The 20,154-nt window shown below is 46.1% G+C and overlaps 1 protein-coding gene and 1 pseudogene across 11 annotated transcripts in view; one reads left to right on the forward strand and one right to left on the reverse strand.

The window, feature by feature from the left end:
• The window catches only part of MTCL1 (microtubule crosslinking factor 1), a 123,274-nt gene that overhangs the window by 9,590 nt on the left and 93,530 nt on the right, over window positions 1–20,154 (forward strand). For all 11 annotated transcript variants that reach the window (XR_009566506.1, XR_009566508.1, XR_009566507.1 and 8 more), the window contains exons 2-3: window positions 1,344–1,568; window positions 2,658–2,816. Coding sequence is in view for 8 of the 11 variants with exons in the window: in XM_030836637.2 (XP_030692497.2) it covers window positions 1,344–1,568; window positions 2,658–2,816 (384 nt within the window). In the remaining 3 variants the exon portion in view is untranslated. The remainder of the gene's footprint in view (window positions 1–1,343; window positions 1,569–2,657; window positions 2,817–20,154) is intronic.
• Window positions 12,643–12,851, reverse strand: LOC115841959 (small ribosomal subunit protein eS27-like; annotated as a pseudogene).

Below are 20,154 nucleotides of genomic sequence, written 5' to 3' on the forward strand. Positions count from 1 at the left end.
TGACAGATGATGAACAGGAAGAAACACAGATAACATGAGGCGGCGGGGAGGGGCAGGGCCTGGACTAGAGACTGGGGGGCTGGGGGATGGCAGGGGGTGGCATTGTGTGCCTTCCAAGTTGTGTGACAGTGTGACTGTGAGCTCCGCAAAGAGCTGGGGAGGAAGGGGAGGCCATAACAGGTGAAAGGCCTCCAGCTGCCTGGACCCTGTGGAAGCAACAGGGTGGCAGGGAAGGAGGGGGTAGCATGCAGGTGCTGGGGAGGACCTGGAAGAACTTTCTCTGTGATGCGGAGCCCCCTGGAGGGCATGAGTAGGGGGAGGAGGTCTGAGTTACTTATGAAAAGGGTAGGTCTGGGTGGAGCCTGAGCTATAGAGGGGAAGCGGGGCACCCAGGTGACGGATGGGCTTACCTGTGTAAGTCTTACCTGTGGCTCTCTTGAGAGGGATAGAGGCGGGAGAGCCGCAGGTATTTGGACTTTGAACTGATAGCACTGCATTGGCTGTGGCCTGGCATGAGGCGGGGAGGGAGCCAGGAATAACTCCTGGGTTTCTCCTGTACCCGCGTGTCTTCATGTTGACACCAGAGTGGAGTGGAGATGGGAAATGCAGGGCAGACGAATGGGAAAGAAACAGCGCACGAGGTTTTATCTTTATTTTTTTTAACATCTTTATTGGAGTATAATTGCTTTACAATGGTGTGTTAGTGTCTGCTGTATAACAAAGTGAATCAGCTATACATATACATATATCCCCATATCTCCTCCCTCTTGCGTCTCCCTCCCACCCTCCCTATCCCACCCCTCTAGGTGGTCACAAAGCACTGAGCTGATCTCCCGGTTTTATCTTTAGAATCATGAGTCAAGACAGAATTTTAGGGACATTTGCGGGTATGTTATAATTCGCAGACAATTCAGTTATGACCCCACTAAAGTCTGTGTTGTTTGCAGGCAGTGTCTGTCTTACTGCCTAGATTGTGTCTTAGAGACGCGGGTTTAGGTCAGCGTTTGGTTGGAATCTAAAGGTTTAATTATCTGCAGAGATGACTTCGTTTATGGTGATGATTATGTAAGGAAAGATTGGGAGCAGGATAAATGCTGAGAGCCTGCAGTGCATAATCCATGCTCGTTTTTGGCTTCTGGATCTATAAGATCTGAACAGACGTCTGGTGATAATTGTCTTGCATGAGAATTTCCAGAGTCCCTGTGTCGTATCACACAGTTGTGGCCAGAGGCCGACAGGTAACTGTGCAGAAGGTTCACAGTATTGCAAAGCAGGGGTGGATGGACGACTCCATCCTTTCTGATGGACCTGGCTTCTCAGTCTCCTCTGTCTGGCTTGTGTAGGATGAGTTGGATGAACTCCGTGCTGAAATGGAAGAGATGAGAGACAGTTACTTAGAGGAAGATGTTTACCAGCTGCAGGAGCTTCGGCGGGAACTGGACCGCGCCAATAAAAACTGCCGAATCCTGCAGTACCGCCTCAGGAAGGCTGAGCAGAAGAGCCTGAAGGTGGCAGAGACCGGGCAGGTGGATGGCGAGCTCATCCGAAGTCTGGAGCAGGACTTAAAGGTGAGTGAGCGGGGGCTTCCCTGGTGGTGCAGTGGTTGAGAGTCCGCCTGCCGATGCAGGGGACACGGGTTCGTGCCCCGGTCCAGGAAGATCCCATATGCTGCGGAGCGGCTGGGCCCGTGAGCCATGGCCGCTGAGCCTGAGCGTCCGGGAAAAAAAAGTTGGTCATAGCCACTTAAATTTTTTTTTTTTTTGGTTATTTAAGTTTCTAGGATGCAGAAAACCTGAAAGTACCATAACCCAAGTAAGACTTGTAGTGGTGATTTAACTGAAAGAGAAATAGGAACATAACTAATTGTCTAAAGTGTCTTTGAGAATCGTTGGTGGAAGTGGGAATGAGGTGAAGAAATCCCAGACTTTATTCCATTTGTCCTCTCCACCATGGCTTCTCTCCTGCCCCAATTATCAAATCATTTATCTAGAGATGAATTATGTATAATGTCCTCCTTATTAAACGAGTCCTTAGGAAATCTCATTTAGCCTTTCATTATAATAACAGAAAGAATCTTTGTAACTATCAGATTTATAAACCACTAACAAAATGTCATTCAGTGTGATAAAAAGGTGATTTATATTTCTCTCACAAAAATCTCCTTCCTTATTTCCTTTTATAAAGTAAAAATGTTTAACTGCCTTTAGCATTCAAATATTTTACCAGAGTAGACAATTTAAAACTTGACTACATGAAACATCTACTGCATATAGAATTACTTCATTTGTTTTTTTTAAGCAGGTAGGTTTTGTATTATTTTGGGGAACAGAAATGTTTATTTTTTTGATGATGATGGTGATGATTTTTAACTTGTCATTTAAAGCATGTGCTCCTGGGATATTGATATTCTAGAAGGAGCAGGGCCTTGCAAAGTGGCTTTTAATCCAGATGAATGTCATATTTTCCCTTAATGCGGATTTCATGTTTCAAACTAATACCTTCCTCCTTTAAAACTAGGCTTGTTAATATTGCCAGGGTCTTTGCTCTTTGGTGTAATATAATATTCCTTAATGATTCTGCCTCTGAAGTTGTTTGGAGGTACCCTTAACACACAGAAAGCTCCCCATCCTGATGACAGTCTCTGTGGGTTGATGCAGGTGGCCAAAGATGTGTCGGTCAGGTTGCACCATGAACTTGAAACTGTGGAGGAAAAGAGAGCTAAAGCTGAAGATGAGAATGAAACTCTCCGACAGCAGATGATTGAAGTGGAAATATCCAAACAGGCCCTCCAAAACGAGCTGGAGAGACTGAAGGAGGTAAATCAGACATGGACGGGGGTTTGCCCCTTGGGTTGAATTGTGAGGGACTTGGGACTCCAAGTGTCCTATTCTTTCTTACCATGGTCTAAGGCGGGTCGGCCAGCAACGGTTTGTATGGCCTGGGAACTAAGAATGGTTTTTGCATTTTTCATAGCATTGTTGGGGGGAAAAAAAACCGCACAGGAACCTAAAAAAGCAAAGATGATGATGTGACGAGGCTGTCTTGCTTGCAAAGCCTGAAATATTTGCTCTCTGGCCCTTTCCGGAAAAGGCTTGTTGAACCCTGCTCTAAAGCTATTTTTTATAATTTCCATTCCGATGAGCTGGCCGTTAATTCCCTTTATGGGTCCAAGCGAGGTATATTATTACTAGAATACAAAATAAGGTGGTAGCATTTTTCTCGAGAGCCTTCTCTTCCAGTGAGCTGGAAAATATGTTAACGCTTGTTCAGTACCCTGTGTCAGCAGATGATGGGTGTGTGCTGCCTGTGTCTGTTATTCAGCCGATATGATTTATTTATTTATTTAACATCTTTATTGGAGTATAATTGCTTTACAATGTGTTAGTTTCTGCTTTATAACAAAGTAAATCAGCTATACATATACATATATCCCCATATCTCCTCCCTCTTGCATCTCCCTCCCACCCTCCCTATTCCACCCCTTTAGGTGGTCACAAAGCCCCGAGCTGATCTCCCTGTGCTATGAGGCTGCTGCCCACTAGCTATCTATTTTACGTTTGGTAGTGTATATATGTCCATGCCACTCTCTCGCTTTGTCACAGCTTACCCTTCCCCCTCCCCATATCCTCAAGTCCATTCTCTAGTAGGTCTGTGTCTTTATTCCCGTCTTACCCCTAGGTTCTTCATGACATTTTTTTTCTTAGATTCCATTTATGTGTTAGCATACGGTATTTGTTTTTCTCTTTTTGACTTACTTCACTCTGTATGACAGACTCTAGGTCCATCCACCTCACTACAAATAACTCAATTTCGTTTCTTTTTATGGCTGAGTAATATCCCATTGTATATATGTGCCACATCTTCTTTATCCATTCATCTGTCGATGGACACTTAGGTTGCTTCCATGTCCTGGCTATTGTAAATAGAGCTGCAGTGAACATTGTGGTACGTGACTCTTTGAATTATGGTTTTCTCAGGGTATATGCCCAGTAGTGGGATTGCTGGGTCATATGGTAGTTCTACTTTTAGTTTCTTAAGGAACCTCCATACTGTTCTCCATAGTGGCTGTATCAATTTACATTCCCACCAACAGTGCAAGAGGGTTCCCTTTTTTTTAAATAAATTTATGTATTTTACTTATTTATTTTTGACTGTGTTGGGTCTCTGTTGCTGTGCGCGGGTTTTCTCTAGTTGTGGTGAGTGGAGGCTACTCTTTGTTGCGGTGCATGGGCTTCTCACTGCGGTGGCCTTTCTTGTTGTGGAGCATGGGCTCTAGGCACGCGGACCTCAGTAGTTGGAGCACGTGGGTTCGGCTGTTGTGGCTCGCGGGCTCTAGAGCACAGTATCAGTAGTTGTGGCACACAGACTCAGCCACTGTGTGGCATGTGGGATCTTCCCAGACCAGGGATCAAACCCCTGTCCCCTGCACTGGCAGGCGGACTTCTAACCACTGCGCCACCAGGGAAGCCCGAGGGTTCCCTTTTTTCCACACCCTCTCCAGCATTTATTGTTTCTAGATTTTTTGATGATGGCCATTCTGACCTGTGTGAGGTGATACCTCATTGTGGTTTTGATTTGTATTTCTCTAATGAATAGTGATGTTGAGCATCCTTTAATGTGTTTGTTGGCAATCTGTGTATCTTCTTTGGAGAAATGTCTATTTAGGTCTTCTGCCCATTTTTGGATTGGGTTGTTTGTTTTTTTTGATACTGAGCTGCATGAACTGCTTATAAATTTTCGGGATTAATCCTTTGTCAGTTGCTTCATTTGCAAATATTTTCTCCCATTCTGAGGGTTGTCTTTTCGTCTTGTTTATGGTTTCCTTTGCTGTGCAAAAGCTTTTAAGTTTCATTAGGTCCCGTTTATTTATTTTTGTTTTTATTTCCATTTCTCTAGGAGGTGGGTCAAAAAGGATCTTGCTGTGATTTATGTCCTAGAGTGTTCTGCTTATGTTTTCTTCTGTTTTATAGTGTCTGGCCTTACATTTAGGTCTTTAATCCATTTTGAGTTTATTTTTGTACATGGTGTTAGGGAGTGTTCTAATTTCATTCTTTTACATGAAGCTGTCCAGTTTTCCCAGCACCACTTATTGAAGAGGCTGTCTTTTCTCCATTGTATATTCTTTCCCCCTTTATCAAAAATAAGGTGACCATATGTGCGTGGGTTTATCTCTGGGCTTTCTATTCTGTTCCATTGATCTTTATTTCTGTTTTTGTGCCAGTACCATACTGTCTGGATTACTGTAGCTTTGTAGTATAGTCTGAAGTCCGGGTGCCTGATTCCTCCAGCTCTGTGTTTCTTAAGATTGCTTTGGCTATTCGGGGTCTTTTGTGTTTCCATACTAATTGTGAAATATTTTGTTCTAGTTCTGTGAAAATGCCATTGGTAGTTTGATAGGGATTGCATTGAATCTGCAGGTTGCTTTGGGTACTATAGTCATTTTCACAATGTTGATTCTTCCAATCCAAGAACATGGTATATCTCTCCATCTGTTTGTATTATCTTTAATTTCTTTCATCAGTGTCATAATTTTCTGCATACAGGTCTTTTGTCTCCTTAGGTAGGTTTATTCCTAGGTATTTTATTCTTTTTGTTGCAGTGGTAAAGGGGAGTGTTTCCTTAATTTCTCTTTCAGATTTTTCGTTGTTAGTGTATAGGAATGCAAGAGATTTCTGTGCATTAATTTTGTATCCTGCTATTCTACCAAATTCATTGATTACCTCTAATAGTTTTCTGGTAGCATCTTTAGGATTCTCTATGTATAGTATCATGTCATCTGCAAACAGTGACAGCTTTACTTCTTTTCCGATTTGGATTCTTTTTATTACTTTTTTCTTCTCTGATCGCTGTGGCTGAAACTTCCAAAACTATGTTGAATAATAGTGGTGAGAGTGGGCAACTTTGTCTTGTTCCTGATCTTAGTGGAAATGGTTTCAGTTTTTCACCATTGAGAACGATGTAGCCAATATGATTTAAACACAGATTTCTTTTGAATTTTAAGGAGTGAATGTGTTCTAGCAAAGCAGTCTAGACAATGCGTATGTATTTTTTTTCATTTGCTACAGTAATGCAAATCCTGTTTTGTTGTTGACTTCCATTATAAGATTAAAGCTGAATGTTCTCTTGGAAAATATCCTGCCTATTGATGAAGTTAAAAGCTGTTGGTGAGGGCTTTAAGATGATGGCTAAAGCCAGTGTGTTACCTGCCAACAGCGTCACTTAGTACTTCATGGTTCCTTTGGATTTGTTTCCTGATTCAGCCAGTCCTCGGTCATCCGTCCATCTGCCCTACCACCCACACTTCGCTCAGGCCCTGACTGGGCCCTGGGGGAAGCGGATGTGAATATGGCAGCACAGGTGCTGCCCTCAAGCTGTTTACTGATCCGACACCTTATGGATTTGGGTAAATTCTGCGTATGTCGCCACTTCCGTGAAAGTGCTGCATGTTCTAGTTCTTCGGCCCTCATCACTGTCCCCTTTGTGAATACTCTTTGGGCTCTGTCTGGGTCACTGGGGGTGCCTGTAGCAGTGCCTGCCCTCGGGGGAAATCGGGGACTCGCCGGGTGAGTGGGGGATGAAAATGAGAGCGTGGAGCCGTGCCGACCTTCGCGGCGGAGGCGGGGGAACCTGGGCAGGTTTGTCCCGGGGTGGGGGGGGGGACCCTCCTCTGGTTGTGATCTCACCTCTACACTTACGCGTTCTAATAACTTACTTCCCTCTTTCCGCTTTGGTCCGAGTTTGCCAGGAGGCAGGCCGTAATGGTTCCTTTTCTCAAAATTTCCAGTTTGAGCCTGACCTTAAGGGTACGGACAACAACTTTGAGGTATATTTTATAAATTTTATATGCGTGTTTGTTTTTGTATAAATAGGTAAATTATACACACATAAGTAAATACATGTGTTGAAAGCGAGCAGGGATTCTTTTGCAGACATTCAAATGGATTTGTGAAGGACCTGGCCTCTGGTCACGAAAAGCTCTTTGGGGTGAGAAATGATCACTGACATTGGAGGCCCAGGCTGGCTGTGAGGAAGGGGTGGGGTGCTGGCCCCTCCCTTTCTTTACAGCTTAAAATTACTCAGAAGGATGGCTCACTTGGGACACGATCATAGTATTTTATCTCCAGAGTCGCAGTCAGACTGGTGGGGCTGCATATTGACACCACACTTTCCAACGAAGCATGAAACAGAGTCTCAGGAGGGTCGGACGCTGGTGGACCGTTCTGGAAGCAGAGAAGGATGAATCAGCCACACAGGGTTCAGAGGTGGCGGAGGAGATGCTAATCAGAAAATTCGAGCTGGGGTCTCCGTGAATGGGCCCTTTGTAGCAAAGCCAGAACAAACTTTCTCGTGGGTCTCGCTCTAGAGGGAGGATAATGTTTTCTCTGTCCTGAGCCGTACTGGTTATTGTTCGCCTCTGAAGTTTGGTAAGTGGACGATGTGCCACATTCTGAGAAAGGCCAGGGTAGTTTGTGCGTGTGTCTCCACGACAGGCCTGGTTGCAGATGTGTCTGTGCCCCTCGGGGGACAGTCACACGGTGCATCTCTGTGCCCCTCTGCTCTGTCGCCGGGGCTTCTCTCTGCAGCTGCAGACTGTGCTTTCAGCCGCCTGGTGGCCTCCTCCAGGGTGGGTTTCTGGTCACCCTTCAAACTCAGACTGTCCAGGAACAGACTGGTCACCTTTGCCCCCACCTGTACCTTCTTTTGTCTTTCCCGGCCGTGTTAATGGTGCCACTGTCCTTGTAGTCACCCCGGCTTAAGCGATGGCAATTATCCTTACCCCTCCTCCTCCCCACCCTCAATTGCCGGCTGCTCTTTCATGTTCTTAGAAATTCTTTCTCACTGGTACATGCTACATGGGCGAACCTCGAAAATACACCGAGTGAAAGAAGTCAGACATGTTGTGTGAGTCCATTTATAGGAAATGTTCAGACAGGTAAATCCACAGACAGAAAGCAGCTTAGTGGTTTTCAGGGACTGGGGGAGGGAGAAAGGAGACTGGCTGGGGTTTCCTTTTGGGGTGATGACAGTGTTTTGGAACTGGATGGAGGTGATGGTTGCACAGCGTTGTGAATGTACGAAATGCCACTGGATTGTACACTTTAAAATGGTTCATTTTAACCTCTTAAACATTTTGATTTTATCCACGCTTTCACTCATCTCTCAAATGAGTATTTGAGGGCAGACAGTCTGTGGTCACCACATTAAAGGAAGCGCTACTTCTAGTCATTCCGTTTTCTGTTTTACCTTCTGTATCCCCCAAATCCGACAGTGTTAATGCTTGGCTTAAACAAACAAACTTGCCTTGGGCCGGATTGTCTTAGCCCTTTAGCATGACACAGAGGTCCTTTCCTGCCTGGCCCATCCCTGTCTCCCAGCTGGGGTTCCCACCCCTTGGCAGGAAACCCTGCAGTGAATTAAAAGGCAGTTGAGAAGAATGAGAAGACACAGGCCCTCTGGTCCTCTTGAACTGGTAGAGGTGTGTCTTGGAAAAGTTGCTTTCTCCACAGATAGATGAGACGCTTAAAAGAAGGCTGATAGTATTAACGCCTCTGGAATCGTCCCTTCTGGTTAACAGCTTCCTTGCTGGCTGGCTTCCTGTGCTGTTCATGCCATGTCCATGCACCCAAACCCCCATATACCGCTTGTGCAAAGCTCAAAATTTTTTTGCCCTTTTTTTGGGGGTGTATATTTCTTCTAGAACTCTCTCTATGGTGGAATATCTCAAAAGGTTGAAAATAGTTCACCTTAGTTTAGTTCCAACTTCCTGAAGATTGCCCAAGTGCTTTCACTCAACTGTATTTCTTTCGTTCTACTGAAAGGTTTTTTGAGTACATGCTAGACTAACAAATAATAACTAGCCAAGTTAGTTGACACTTGCAAGGGACAGAGGCGTGTTTTAGATCACTCCTGGGAACTAGGGTTAGTGAATGGAACCACAGGAACCAACTAGCTGTCAGATAGCTCTTGGGGGACATCTTTCATCACCATTCAGGACATGATACTGATTCCCTGGGTTTGGTTGAGACTCCTTTTGTGCCAAGTAAATGATCAGATTTTTTAACTGTTTTTTGAGTGCTTGAGAGGAATTGTATATGCTCCAGTTTTTGGATGAAGATGTTGAATCCATTAGATTGAAGACTTTAAAACTTGAACTATAACTTGCAGCAGGAAGGACATTTTATACCATCACTGAATAAACATGGTGGAAAGGTTTCACTAAAATGCTTATTTTTTTGCCGTATAGGATGCGTTCTGATATTTTCAGTTCTATTTTATTTTGATGGTTGTAAGTTTAATCCATTACTAGATTGCCACAATTTGGAAAAAAGAAAAAGTATCAGATCATTTGTTAATTGTGTTGTTCAGATTTTTATATCCTGTATAGTTTTGTTTTGTCTGCTAAATACATCTCTTTAAGATGAAGATGTGTTAAAATCACCCATTAGAGTTCTACATTTAAATTTTCTTCTTGTAATCTGTCACTTTGCTTTTTAGATTTTCAATATGAATGCATAAAGATTTAGAACTTTTTTGTGTGATGAGTTGTTGCCTTTATCATTTGATAATGACCTCTTCATTCTGATGTCTTGCTTTTTGCTGTAAGTTCTATTTTTTCTACACCATTATGTTTTAGGTGTATTTCTCCTGAATGAACTATAGCTACCTTTTTAAAAAAAAAATGGAATCTGGGAATCTTTTTTTTAAACTTGTGAATTTAATCCAGTTACATTTATTGTGGTTATTAATGTGTTTGAATTTATTTCTGTCATTGTATTTTATGCCCTATATTCCACGCCTTTTCTTTTTTTAACATCTTTATTGGAGTATAATTGCTTTACAATGATGTGTTAGTTCCTGCTGTATAACAAAGTGAATCAGCTATACATATATCCCCGTATCTCCTCCCTCTTGCGTCTCTATCCCACCCTCCATGCCTTTTCTTTGTTTGTTCTATTTATTTTTTTTAAGATTTTTTGATGACCATTTTTAAAGCCTTTACTGAATATGTTACAATATTGCTTCAGTTTCGTGTTTTGTTTTTTTGGCCACAAGTCATGTGGGATCTTAGCTCCCCAGCCAGGGATCAAACCCACACATGGTCCCCTGCATAGGACCACTAGACTGCCAGGCAAATCCCTCTATTTTTTAATGTTGATTTCTCTCTGAGTTTTTGTTTTTTTTGTTGTTTTGTTTTGTTTTGTTTGCGGTATGCGGGCCTCTTCCGTTGTGGAGCACAGGCTCCGGACGCACAGGCTCAGTGGCCATGGCTCACGGGCCCAGCCGCTCCGCGGCATGTGGGATCTTCCCGAACCGGGGCACGAACCCGTGTCCCCTGCATCGGCAGGTGGACTCTCAACCACTGCGTGACCAGGGAAGACCCCTCTTTTGAGTTTTTAATTCCTGTGTTCTCTCTCTTGGTTAGGAAGTTATACATTCTATTACTATTATTTTAATGATCACTCTTACGTTTTTAACATGCATGTTTCTCAATGTCTAAAACTAATCACTATCTATATTCTTTTCCTGAATAATACAAGCCTCTTAGAAAGCTTCAACTCCAACTCCTTTCATACTATTGTTACCCAGTATTTCAGTTTCATCTTTTAAAAATCATCTCCCCACCTAAGCTGACTGATTTCATAGCTGATTCTTATTTAGATTCATTTGCACATTTTCCAGTCTGTTATCATTGCTTCTTGAGTGTTGCTCCTTCCTTCTGAGTTCAGTTTCCTTCTTGCTGATCTATTAATAGATCTTTTAGTGGTTTATTTCAGTAAATGATATTGTCTAAAATACTTTTCATACTCAGTCTTGAAAGATATTTAGTTGGGCATAGAATTCTAACACTTTGAAGATAGTATTTTTATTATCTTTTGGCCCTATGTTGCTTATCAAGAGGTCTGCTGTTAGATAATTCTCATTTTTGTAGATAATCTGTCTTTACTTCCTGGTTATTTTTAAGCTTTTCTCTGCGTGTTTGGTATTCTGTAGTTTGAATCAAATGTATCTAGATTTATTTTTATTTTACTCAACACTCATTGCCAATCTGAGTTTTTGTCTTTCATAAACTCTGAAAAATTCTCACTCTTTGAATAGTCTTCTGTAGTGAAACTATCTCTTTGAATCATGTTTCTTCCCCATCCTCTGTATTTCTTCTAGAATTCCTGTTAGTCTTATGTGGGCCTTATGTTGGCCATTCTTATTCCATCTGCCATCTCACTTACCTGTTTTTTTTTTTAAGATATTTTTATCTCTCTGTGCTACATTCTGGATAATTTCTTGTCCAAGTTACTAATTCCCTTCTTTACAGTTTTATTCATCCACTAACTTTTCATTTCTAGAAGTTTTCAAAAGTTGCTTGTTCTATTTTCATAGTTTCTTCTTTCTTCATCATCTCATAGTTCTTGCTTTACATCTTTAAACATTTTAAAGTCAGTCTTTTTCAGTTCTGTTGAGTTCTTGGTGTTACTAAGCCTTCAGTTTGTCTGATCTGGTGACTCTTACAGTGGATTTTATTACAAGTCCTTCTTAGTAGGAATTCCATGAAGTTTGTCGAAATGTCCTCCTAGGGAGCTTTTGTGTTGGTCTTTTCTGGAGGCCTTGGTGGTATCATTGGTCCAAATACAGTCCTTAAGTTTTGGCTTGTGGAGTTGTGTACCAAATGGGTGTCAGTTGGACATTGAACTTGTATAGGCCTAGGGTATTTTCATATTTCAAAGGAGATTTTTTTCCACCACCCAGTGTCCTGAGCAGAAGCTTACTGTCCCCTCCTCGAGTGATTTTTAGTTTACTTTCAGTGGGGGTGCATCTCTGCAATGGGTTGCCTTGGTGCATTGATCGAAGCCTCTTCTTACACCCCTGGCCTATTTCTGGTAACTCCCACCATCCCCTCCTGCCCCCCTTAACACATACCCTTGTGCTCGTGGTTTCCAATCCCTTAGGCACTGCGGACACTAGGGAATTTTCCTTCTTTGTGTGTGTGAGTTCAGCTGTGTATAAATTTTTGCTCGTTACATTTTCTCTAACATTCCTAGCTGTTTACTGGGGGTGGGCCTCACGATAGCTCCCTGTGCCGCGTTGCCAAAACAGGATGTGACCGTTCTTGGGCCCCAGAGTAACCCTATGTGTACTGTCTCCTGACCCAGCACTTCATCCCTGCCTCCTTCTGTGGCTCCCCGACCCCCCATGACCTCAGAGCCTTTCCTTTTCATGGCTTCTCCACGTTGTGCCTCCTCCTCACTGTCTTCTCTTGGGGTGGCTGCTGTGGCCTGATGTCTGTGTTGCCTCCAGGTTCATGTTAAATCCTAATCCCCAATTAGATGCTATGAGGAGGTGGAGCCTGTGGGAGGTGATTAGGTCATGAGGGCGGAGCCTCTCCCACTTCACAAGAATTAGTGTTCCCCTAAGAAGGGACCCCATACAAGCACCGTCATTCCATCCATCACGTGAGGACACACTGGGACCTGGCCGTCTATGAACCAGGAAGCGGGTCCTCACCAGACAAGGAATCTGCCAGCATCTTGATCTTCGATTTCTCAGGCTCCAGGACTGTGGGAAATCATGTCTGTTCTTTTTTTTTTTTTTTTAATCCAAAATGTGTTTATTGGGATGGTTTCCCATTCATCTTGATTCCAGGGGCTTTTAGTGCTGCTTCCGTCTGAAAGCATCCTTCTGTAAGCCTTGCTTTTCCTCCTGTGGGCTGGCAGAGGACGGTAGAGCAGCCAACACACAAAACTACTGTTTGTGCCTGGCTAAAGACGGTGGTCATTGTATAGCATCCTGGGCATTTCACATCCATGAAATAGGAATTGGGGCTCTGCACCAGCCGCTTCTTCTTGTGTTTCCTCTTCTCTTCTGGAGAGGGATGAAGGAGATCCTTTGCGAGAGGCGTGTTCTCGTGGGGAGGTCATCACCGTCGGAAAAGGTGAGGTCTGTTCTTTAAGCCCCCCAGTCTCTGGTATTTTGTCAGAGCAACCTGAGTGGATTAAGACAGTCTTTCTACTTTTTCCTCACCCAGTGGGTGAGGACATTTTTCTGTGTGTCATTATATTCAAGCTCTCAGGTGTCCATAATGTCTGGAAACAAAGGTGTGCAAACATAGTAAAGGGTTTTATTGCTGTCATGCTACACTTTAATAGCACTGTCTGTGATTTCAGAGTTTATGGTCCCCCTTGTAAGAAAAAGATGTGTGTGGGTCAGTTGGTGTGAAGCATGTATGGGCAGAGTCCTCATGCCTGGGCGCCTCCCGGGCCCTGACTAGGTTGTCATCGGCCGCCGCGGAGTCGCTCAGGCCTCGGCCCCGGCCGAGGCCCTGACTAGTGGACAGAAGGACGGGCAGGCCAGGTGGATGAGGCAGCCGTCCTATGTGGGAGCCTGGCGGGCTCTGTGGGCGCCTCAGGGAACACGCAGCACCTGCTCTATTTTGCTGACCTGAGTTTGGAGGGAGGGTGGCAAGCTAGAGAGCAGGATGGGGAGAGCAATCCGGTGTCCTGAGTGGTCTCAGTTATGTGCCTGCTAACTTAATAACGAGGTGACATGGGATGGAGTGGAAGCAGGAAGAACTGGAGGTGTCTGGTTAAGTCCTTTTCCCAAACGCTGAAACATGAGTCTGGGGTGTGTGTGTGCGTGTGCGTGCAGCGTCAACACAGGGATCTGGAGGGAAACGGCCTTTGTGTGTCCTGCCCACACCCCGAGGGCAGGGGTACGATTGGACTAGAGCCCCATCAACCAAGGGAATGACCCCCAAGGCCGGGCGATGCAGAGCTCAGGGGCCTGGAGGGTGAGGAACAGGGCAGGAAGCACAGGAGGCCTTGGCAGGGACAGCTTTAAATGCTTCAGCCATGGGGCTTCCCTGGTGGCGCAGTGGTGAAGAATCCAACTGCCAGTGCAGGGGACACGGGTTCGAGCCCTGGTCCGGGAAGATCCCACATGCCGTGGAGCAGCTAAGCCTGTGCACCACAACTACTGAGCCCACGAGCCACAACTACTGAGCCCACGTGCCTACAGCCCGTGCTCTGCAACAGGAGAAGCCACCACAAGAAGCCCACGCACTGCAACGAAGAGTAACCCCCGCTCACCACAACTAGACAAAGCCCGCGTGCAGCTACAAAGACCCAACACAGCCAAAAAAACTTAAAAATAAAATGTTTTAGCTGTAAATGGCACAGTCTTGCTGTCTGGGAAGAAAGGGTGTGTGTGCAGTTAAACAACCATAAATAGCACTAATGGCTGATTCACTGTTGTTGGAAGGGATGGGCCTGTCGAGGCCTGTGCTGGTGCCCAGAACCCGGCCCTGGAGCCATATCTTGGGGAAATCAAGGTGGAATCATATCAAGGTTTTCAACGAGGCTAGTGAAGGCCGGGCGGCCCCCTCACCGCGGGTCCTGGCCAGGCTGGGACTTACGCACGCCTCTGACCCAGCAACCGTCCCCTCTCCTCTGTCCTCCAGACCTTGGCTCAAGCCCCACCTCCTCCTTTGCTGTGAACTTGGAAGGAGGAGGCTGGTGGGCAGGTGGGCACTGGAGGGGTGGACGGGAGCTCTGTGCAGCCGCCTGGACGGGGGGGCCACTGGGGAAGCTGCCGGAGGAGGAGTGGGTCCAGGAGGAAGGGCATCCGCTGCTTGCTCTGACCCACTAATGCTGCTCTATAAAATTTCTACTTTGGAAGTGTTCATTAAGCTGCTGCTTTCATCTCTACTGAGAAAATTCTAGGAAGAAGGAGGGCAGAGTGAGAGTGAGCACAGAGTGAGCACAGGCCCTCTCAGCCCACCTCACCCCTGCTCCCCCCGGACTGTACCTGGAGTCCCACCTCTACTTAGTGACATGCAGCCCATCCTTTAAGATTCTCCCAGAAATGACACCTCCTTCTTGAAGCCTTCCCCAGCACTCTTTTTCTGAACTCTTTCATGAGGCCCTTGCAGATTCTCATGCAGTTGTAAGAAATAATACAGAAAGGTCCCATGTACCCTTTACCCTGTTTCCCCCAAGTTTTTGTTTGTTTTGGTTTTTCGGCCGCACTGCAGGGCATGCAGGATCTTAGTTCCCTAACCAGGGATTGAACCTATGCCCCCTTTGCATGATCGAACTCATGCGAAGCGCAGAGTCTTAACCACTGGACCGCCAAGGAAGTCCCTTCCCCAAGTTTTATTAGGTAACGTAAAACTCTGGTATGATCTCACAACTAGGATATCACATTGGTTCAGTCAAGCTACAGAACGGTCCCATCACCACAGGAATCCCTCACGTTGATCTTTTATGGCCGCACCCGCTTCCCTCCTGTCCTAGCTCCCATCCTGCACCCCTGGCACCCACTGCTGTGGTCTCTGTTTCTATACTTGTGTCATTTCAAGAATATGACAAGTGGAGTCACGCTGTGTAACCTTTGGGGACTGGCTTTTTCACTCAGCAGCATTCTCTGGAGATTTGCCCAGGTTGTGGACACATCTGTGGTCTGTGCTTTTTTTTTTTTTTAATTAAACTTTTTAAAAATTTATTTTTCACTGCGTCGGGTCTTTATTGCTGTGTGCGGGCTTTAGTTGTGGTGAGCAGGGTCTAGTCTTCATTGCGGTGCATGGGCTTCTCACTGCGGTGGCTTCTTTTGTTGTGGCGCACAGGCTCTAGGTGCGCAGGCTCAGCAGTTGTGGCGCACGGGCTTAGTTGCTCCGCAGCATGTGGAATCCTCCCAGACCAGGGCTCAAACCCGTGTCCCCTGCATTGGCAGGCAGATTCTTAACCACTGTGCCACCAGGGAAGTCCCCTTTTTTTAAAAAAATTATTTTTGGTTGCATTGGGTTTTCGTTGCTGCGTGTGGGCCTTCTCTAGTTGCGACAAGCGAGGGCTACTCTTTGTTGCGGTGCGGGGGCTTCTCATTGTGGTGGCTTCTCTTGTTGCGGAGCACAGACCCTAGGCGTGGGGGCTTCAGTAGTTGCAGCACACGGGCTCAGTAGTTGTGGCTCGCAGGCTCGGTAGTTGTGGCGCACAGGCTTAGTTGCTCCGTGGCATGTGGGATCTTCCCGGACCAGGGCTTAAACCTGTGTCCCCTGCGTTGGCAGGCGGATTCTTAAGCACTGCTCTACCAGGGAAGTCCAGCGCCTTTTTATAGCTGAGGAGTGGTCCACGGTGACCATGCACCACAGGGGGCTTAACCAGTCTGGTTGAAGGACATCTGGGTTGTTTCCAGGTTAGGGCTGTTATGAATAAAGTTGCCGTGAACGTCTGTGTGCAGGTTTTTGTGGGAACATCAGCCTTCATTTCTCTGGGATAAATGCTCAGTTCCTGGGTCACATGGTAGTTGCATTTTTTTTTTTTTTTAAGAAAGTGCCCAACTGTTTTCTAGAGTGGCTGCAGCAGTTAATGTTCTCACCAGGCATGCGCAAGTGCTCCATCGCTCTGCGTCCTCACTGGCATTTGCTGTTGTCACTTCATTTTGGCCATTCTGATAGGTGATATATCTTTGTGGTTTTAATGTGCGTCTCCCTAATGGCTAATGATGTTGGATAACTTTTCAGGCCATATTTGCCATCTGTATGTCCTCTTTGGCTCTTCATGTCTTTTGCCCATTTTCTAATTAGATTGCTTATTTTACTGTTGTGTGGTTTTTTTTTTTTTAAAACTGCTGAGTTTGGGGAGTTCTTCTAGATACTTGGTCAGATAAATGGTTTACAAGTATTTTCTACCGCTCTGCAGTTTGTCTTCCATCCTTTCAGCAGGGTCTTCCCCAGGGCAAATGTTTAATTTTGATGAAGTTCAATTTATAAATATTTCCTTTTATGGTATCAATTCTCAGAGCTCTGCCTAGACCTAGATTCTAAATATTTTCTCCTGTGTTGTTTTGGGGGTGGGGTTAAGTTTTACAGTTTTACGTTTTACATTTCAATCCATGGTGTCCGTTTTGAGTTCATTTTTGTATAAGGTGTGAGACTCAGGTCAAGGTTCATTTTTTGCCTATGGGCCTCCAGTTCTGGCACCACTTCTTGAAAAGGCTGTCTTTGCTCCATTGAGTACCTTTGTCAGAAATCAGGGGACGTATGTGTGTAGGTCTGTTTCTGGGTGCAGTTCTGCTCTGTTGATCTCTGCCCACACAGCTTCGATTACTCAGCTGTATAAATCTCGAAAGTGCTTCCTTGGTAGGTGTCTACTCCAGCCTGCAGTTTGAGGGTCTCACGGGATCCCTCAGTGGCATTTCGGATCTCCCATCTCTGACTTATCGGGTATATACGTGTGTCTGCACGTCCTTGCCCTTGTCAAGCACTCAGTAAATATTTGTTGAATGAGTGAAGGTTTTGTCATCTTTATCTTGAGAAAGAGCTATAACATTATCTTAAAATCTCTTGGCGGGGAATTTCTGACTCTGTAAGTGATCGCCTCAGGACAGTTCATACAGACCTGAGATTCCAGGTGAGGTCAAGTATGAATATTTTGATGACGACTGAGGGCCATCAGATCGCCCTGTTTTGTTAGCTCTGAGGTTCAGGGGGTCCCTCGCTGGGGTCGTGCCACACCCGGTTGTCCCTGTGAGCGGGCAGCCTCCTCTCTGCCTGTTTCCTGTATCACTGTGGGCGCCCAGGCGGCCTTTCAGGCAGAAGCAGCGATGCTGTGTGAGCGGCCATCAGCTTCAGGCCACACTCACTCCCCCCAGAGATGTAAGACCCAGCCCTTCCTCTGCCCTCAGCGTGGTCTGTCCTGGCACGTGGGAATCTTTCATACTGTGGAGGGCGGCTGTCAGCCTGTCATCTGCTGTTAAAATAAGGAGCTTGTGAATTTCAGTGACACAGACACCGTTCATGTGGCTTTTCTTAAAAAATAATTAAACTGTAGCCAGAGGGACTTCCCTGGCTGTCCAGTGGGTAAGACTCTGCGCTTCCACTGCAGGGGGCACAGGCTCCACACCCTGGTCGGGGAGCTAAGATCCCGCATGCTGCACGTCACGGCCAAAAAATATATATATATGTAGCCATAGCACGTATTTCTGGATAATTTGAACTCCGCTAGACGGTTAACCGCATCCAGTTTGTCATGCGGGAATAAATAACACTTCTCTTTTCAAAATATACATTTGATGCTGGAGGGGGTGGTCTGTCAAATGTATACACTGTACGTGGTGTTAGTGACGTCGTATGATTTGGATAACTTTTATCCTCAAACGCAGAATCAAGAGTCCGAGAAATAGAAATGCTTAGAAGATGCTGCCTGGTATGACTGTTTCCCGACTACACTGTCTTGGCATTTCTCTGACTCACGTGAGAACCATCAGACATTGAGTGGTATGATCATGGGCCAAAGAAGCTGTTTTCATTTTTCCCCTTCAGTCGTCAGAAATTATTCAGCATTGAAAAGACGCCAAGCTGTATATATAGTTACGCATCTGTGCAGAACGTCTTGCTGTTGAGCAGTTGATTGCCAGCATTTGAATCCCTGACATAAGGATGAGCCTGGGAGAAATGAGAGAGAGACCTCGAGCCTCCAGGGTGCTTCGCCTTGGGCTGGTCAGTTCCTGTGCTGAGAGAAGGCTTGTGTGGGAGGCTTGGTTCTCTTTTGTCCCCCAGCATCACAGATGTTCTTTTTTGTGACCCACAGCAGGTTGACTGGGACAAGGGAATGTCCAAAACACAGAAGCATTCATCAGATGGTTGGTGTTTGAGCATAGATGTTCTTCAGCTTTGGACACTGGGAGCCCAGGCAAAGCTGTATTTACTCACCAAGCCCAGACTTGTGTGGATGATTTAACCCTGAACAGTTGGAGTAGCCTCTTGGTGGTGGTTTGCCCGTCTCACGCGGCTTCCCCTCCTCCGGCTGGAGGTCTCACCATAGTCTGAGCAGGGCTGGGAGCCGGAGGGGGCTGTTTGGGGGAAACCAGGCGTGGGATGTGGCGGCACCGGCTACCGTTTCCATACCCCCCGCCCCAGGACTATTGGTCAAGGCGCTGGGAGTGGTGGAGGGGGCTGCGAAGAGGCTTGTGGATGTTCCATCATCTGTGCTTATTCCCGGGGATTAGCAATAATGTTTTTCATGAGTGAAACAAAGTCACTTCTGAAAAATCCTCCCTTATTTTTGTGGCTCCTAGCAAATAGGACAGTTCAAAGATGATGTAATTTTATGCAACAAGTGCCTGTCTGTCTGGGTCTAATGCGTGTGTTTAAAACACTCTTAATGATCGAGAGCTTTACACGCTCCTTCTGGAGGAGTCGTAGGAACTTCTCTGGGTGAAATGAGATGCTTTCCTTCTGGCCAACTGAGTCCATGGTTGGGCCGCTCGCTTCCTTTTCAACTTTGAAATGTCTCTGGGAGTTTCTTGTTGTTTCCAAGGGTTCTCTTGTGTAGGGTTTGGGTTTGGATTTATTTTTAAACCAGGTAACTCACAGGGTCACTAAGTGATGGGGCCCAGGTGTCGCATAACCCTCACATTGTCGTATAACATTGCACATTGGGATTGCAGGATGAATCCCTGCTGAGCCATCGCTCAGAGATGGTTTCTCAGCCTCGGCTCTGCGGGTGTTTTGGGCTGGATAACTCTTTGCCGCGGGAGGCCACTCTGTGCCCCGTAGGATGCGTAACAGCATCTCTGGCCTCCACCCACTGGGTGCCAGTAACAACCCTCCATTTGTGCCAGTGTCTATGGGCAAAGCCAAGTGTCCCTGGGGAGGGAGGGGCCCCAAGTTACCCCCAGTTGAGCACCACCGGCTGGGAGAGAGAGACCACGTGCACAGTCTGGCCTGACATCTCTCCCCCAGCTCCCCTGGAGCTTCGGAGGGAAGCATCCCTGCAACCAGATGGGCGTGGGGTGCTGTCCACATGCCCCCTGGCCTTGACAGTGGAGTCGTGTTCTTCCTCTCGAGGGAGGGATGGTTTGACATGATTGTGAGGGGCTGCATAGGCTGTTCTGGTACCTTCGGAAGCCTTCTCATCTCCTTCCTCGCCCTATACGGGCGGACACACACACACGCACGCACGCACGCACACACACACACACACACACACGCGCCGCCGAGCCTCCCCAGTGACGTCTGAGCTCGGCTAATTATTAGATTTTCCCGGGGGCAGGCTGGTGACAGGATGTGCAGAAAGCAGACACTGCTCGTTCGCCTTTGCTCTCAACCTCTTGACAAACATCTTCAGAGGTGCCCTTTGAAATGGGAAGGTGGGAGGGTAGACGTTT

Source organism: Globicephala melas, chromosome 13 (genome assembly GCF_963455315.2).
Source record: "Globicephala melas chromosome 13, mGloMel1.2, whole genome shotgun sequence".
Lineage (NCBI taxonomy): Eukaryota > Metazoa > Chordata > Mammalia > Artiodactyla > Delphinidae > Globicephala > Globicephala melas.